This window comes from Mandrillus leucophaeus, unplaced genomic scaffold (assembly GCF_000951045.1).
Source record: "Mandrillus leucophaeus isolate KB7577 unplaced genomic scaffold, Mleu.le_1.0 Scaffold1017, whole genome shotgun sequence".
NCBI classification, from domain to species: Eukaryota; Metazoa; Chordata; class Mammalia; order Primates; family Cercopithecidae; genus Mandrillus; species Mandrillus leucophaeus.
This window is the reverse complement of record NW_012098288.1, coordinates 509,035-511,015: the sequence shown is the minus strand read 5'-3', so window position 1 is coordinate 511,015 and position 1,981 is coordinate 509,035. Positions and strand designations below refer to the sequence as shown.

General features: G+C 46.2%; 1 gene segment (V, D, J or C); it reads left to right on the top strand.

The window, feature by feature from the left end:
- Nucleotides 1–553, top strand: part of LOC105537054 — a 7,190-nt gene extending 6,637 nt beyond the window's left edge. The window contains 1 exon segment of the V gene segment in view: nucleotides 222–553. Coding sequence covers nucleotides 222–553 — 332 coding nt within the window.
- Nucleotides 554–1,981: the final 1,428 nt, after the last annotated feature.

Here is a 1,981-nt window from a genome sequence, read left to right as displayed (position 1 = left end):
AGGATCTGTGTCCTGGGGAAGACTGACACAGAAAGAGGGGATGGTGTGGGGTCTTCTGGAGACCACTTTGAGCCATGGATTCCTTGAGTTTCATTTGGAAATTTTATATTCTTGAAATATGAACAAATAAATATATAGCCTGAAACAAACAACAAATCAAAATTTATGAAAATGATGCATAAAGTATCTACATAACTTTGCTCTCTTTGTATTTATTTCAGGATCCAGTGGGGATGTTGTGATGACTCAGTCTCCACTCTCCCTGCCCGTCACCCCTGGACAGCCGGCTTCCATCTCCTGCAGGTCTAGTCAAAGCCTTGTACACAGTAATGGAAACACCTACTTGAGTTGGTTACAGCAGAAGCCAGGCCAACCTCCAAGGCTCCTAATTTATAAGGTTTCTAACCGGGACTCTGGGGTCCCAGACAGATTCAGCGGCAGTGGGGCAGGGACAGATTTCACACTGAAAATCAGCAGAGTGGAGGCTGAGGATGTTGGCGTTTATTACTGCGTGCAAGTTACACACTCTCCTCCCACAGTGGTACAGCCCTGAACAAAAACCTCCCTATGGGGTGGCCCAGCTGCCCACATGTGGTGCTTGACTGGGGAGCAGCTCAGCAGGGTCTCAGAATCTGTGTAAGAGGAAGATGCTGGAGAAGCAGGGGACAATTCACAGCTGAGGACTCTGGACTTTGAGAGCCCAGCCACACCGCAGGCACCACTCCTTTATGCCCTGGCAGTTGCCACAACCTTTACAGTCATAAGCAGCAGGAGAATGAGGGGTCCAGGTGCCCTGGGAGTAAACAAGCAAGATGGAAGGGAGAGGAGAATGAAAACTCACCCTAACGCTCCCTGCCTTGTGAACATGTGCCAATTAAATGTAATCAGCAGAGCAGACAGACCATTGACACAGATTGTCACTATCCATGTTGGATACATCTTCGGGTTTAGCAGTTGAGGACATTTGATAATATTTAATATTGGTATTTTGCCAGTTCTCTAACTTTCTGCTTCCCCTATTCTCCCACTCCCAAAAGGCAGTAGAGACAACAATCTATACTAGTGACCATAAGGGGAAGCTGGCTGAGGACAGTCAGTAAAAACCTTGATTTTGGAGTATCAAATAGATTTTTGTAAATTCATAGAAGATACAAGATCCTAATGCTAAAACTGTTTAATTAGCCTTAGTTACCTTTTAATGATAGAAAAAATGAGTCCCTGAAATTCCAAAAGTTCTTTTCAAAAATAAAAAGCATATTCTGGAAAATGTAGAATATGTAATTTTTCCCATAGAAAACTGGAAAAGTACAGAATGATGTGAACATTTTTACTTCAAAATGTTAAGAATTTCAGACTGGGCAGACTGCAGGGATGAAAGCATGAAGGAAACATAGGAGAGGTCAGCTTCAGTTAAACTGCCCTTGGCCTTTGGTAGGTAGGGATGTGGATGGTGGTGGAGTTGGCAGTTCATGATGTGGACCCAGGAGGCCTGATATGTGGACCCAGGAGGCCTGATACGTTTCTTGTGAAGAATCCCAGAGTTGAAGGCACCACTACCTGGCTTCCTGGGTGGAGCCTGCATCACTGTGAATTTCCTGGGAAAATAGTGCTTTGGGAAGCGTTTTAGATCTGTAACCACCAAAGGCTTACTGAAATCTCTGTGGAAAGAGACCTGAGGTCAAGTTGCTCATATCTTATCAACCCAACACAGCCAAACAGAGCATCTGAAACTCATTCTGCCCCTAGAGACTGCCGGTTGGGTCTGGAGATGTCACAAGCACTGACATGCTATGCAGAAGGCCCAGCAGGATCTACACCAGCAGGGGGCGGGCAGTGGGGGTGGAGACCGGTGTCCATGACTCAGACATGTATTCGGGATGCTCTGTGCAGCCTTGGGGATTGGGGGAGCACATTGTATCTGTGGGAGTTTTATGTCCTTCTAACCCAGCACCTCCATCCCTGGCTGCTGACTGAGACCTCA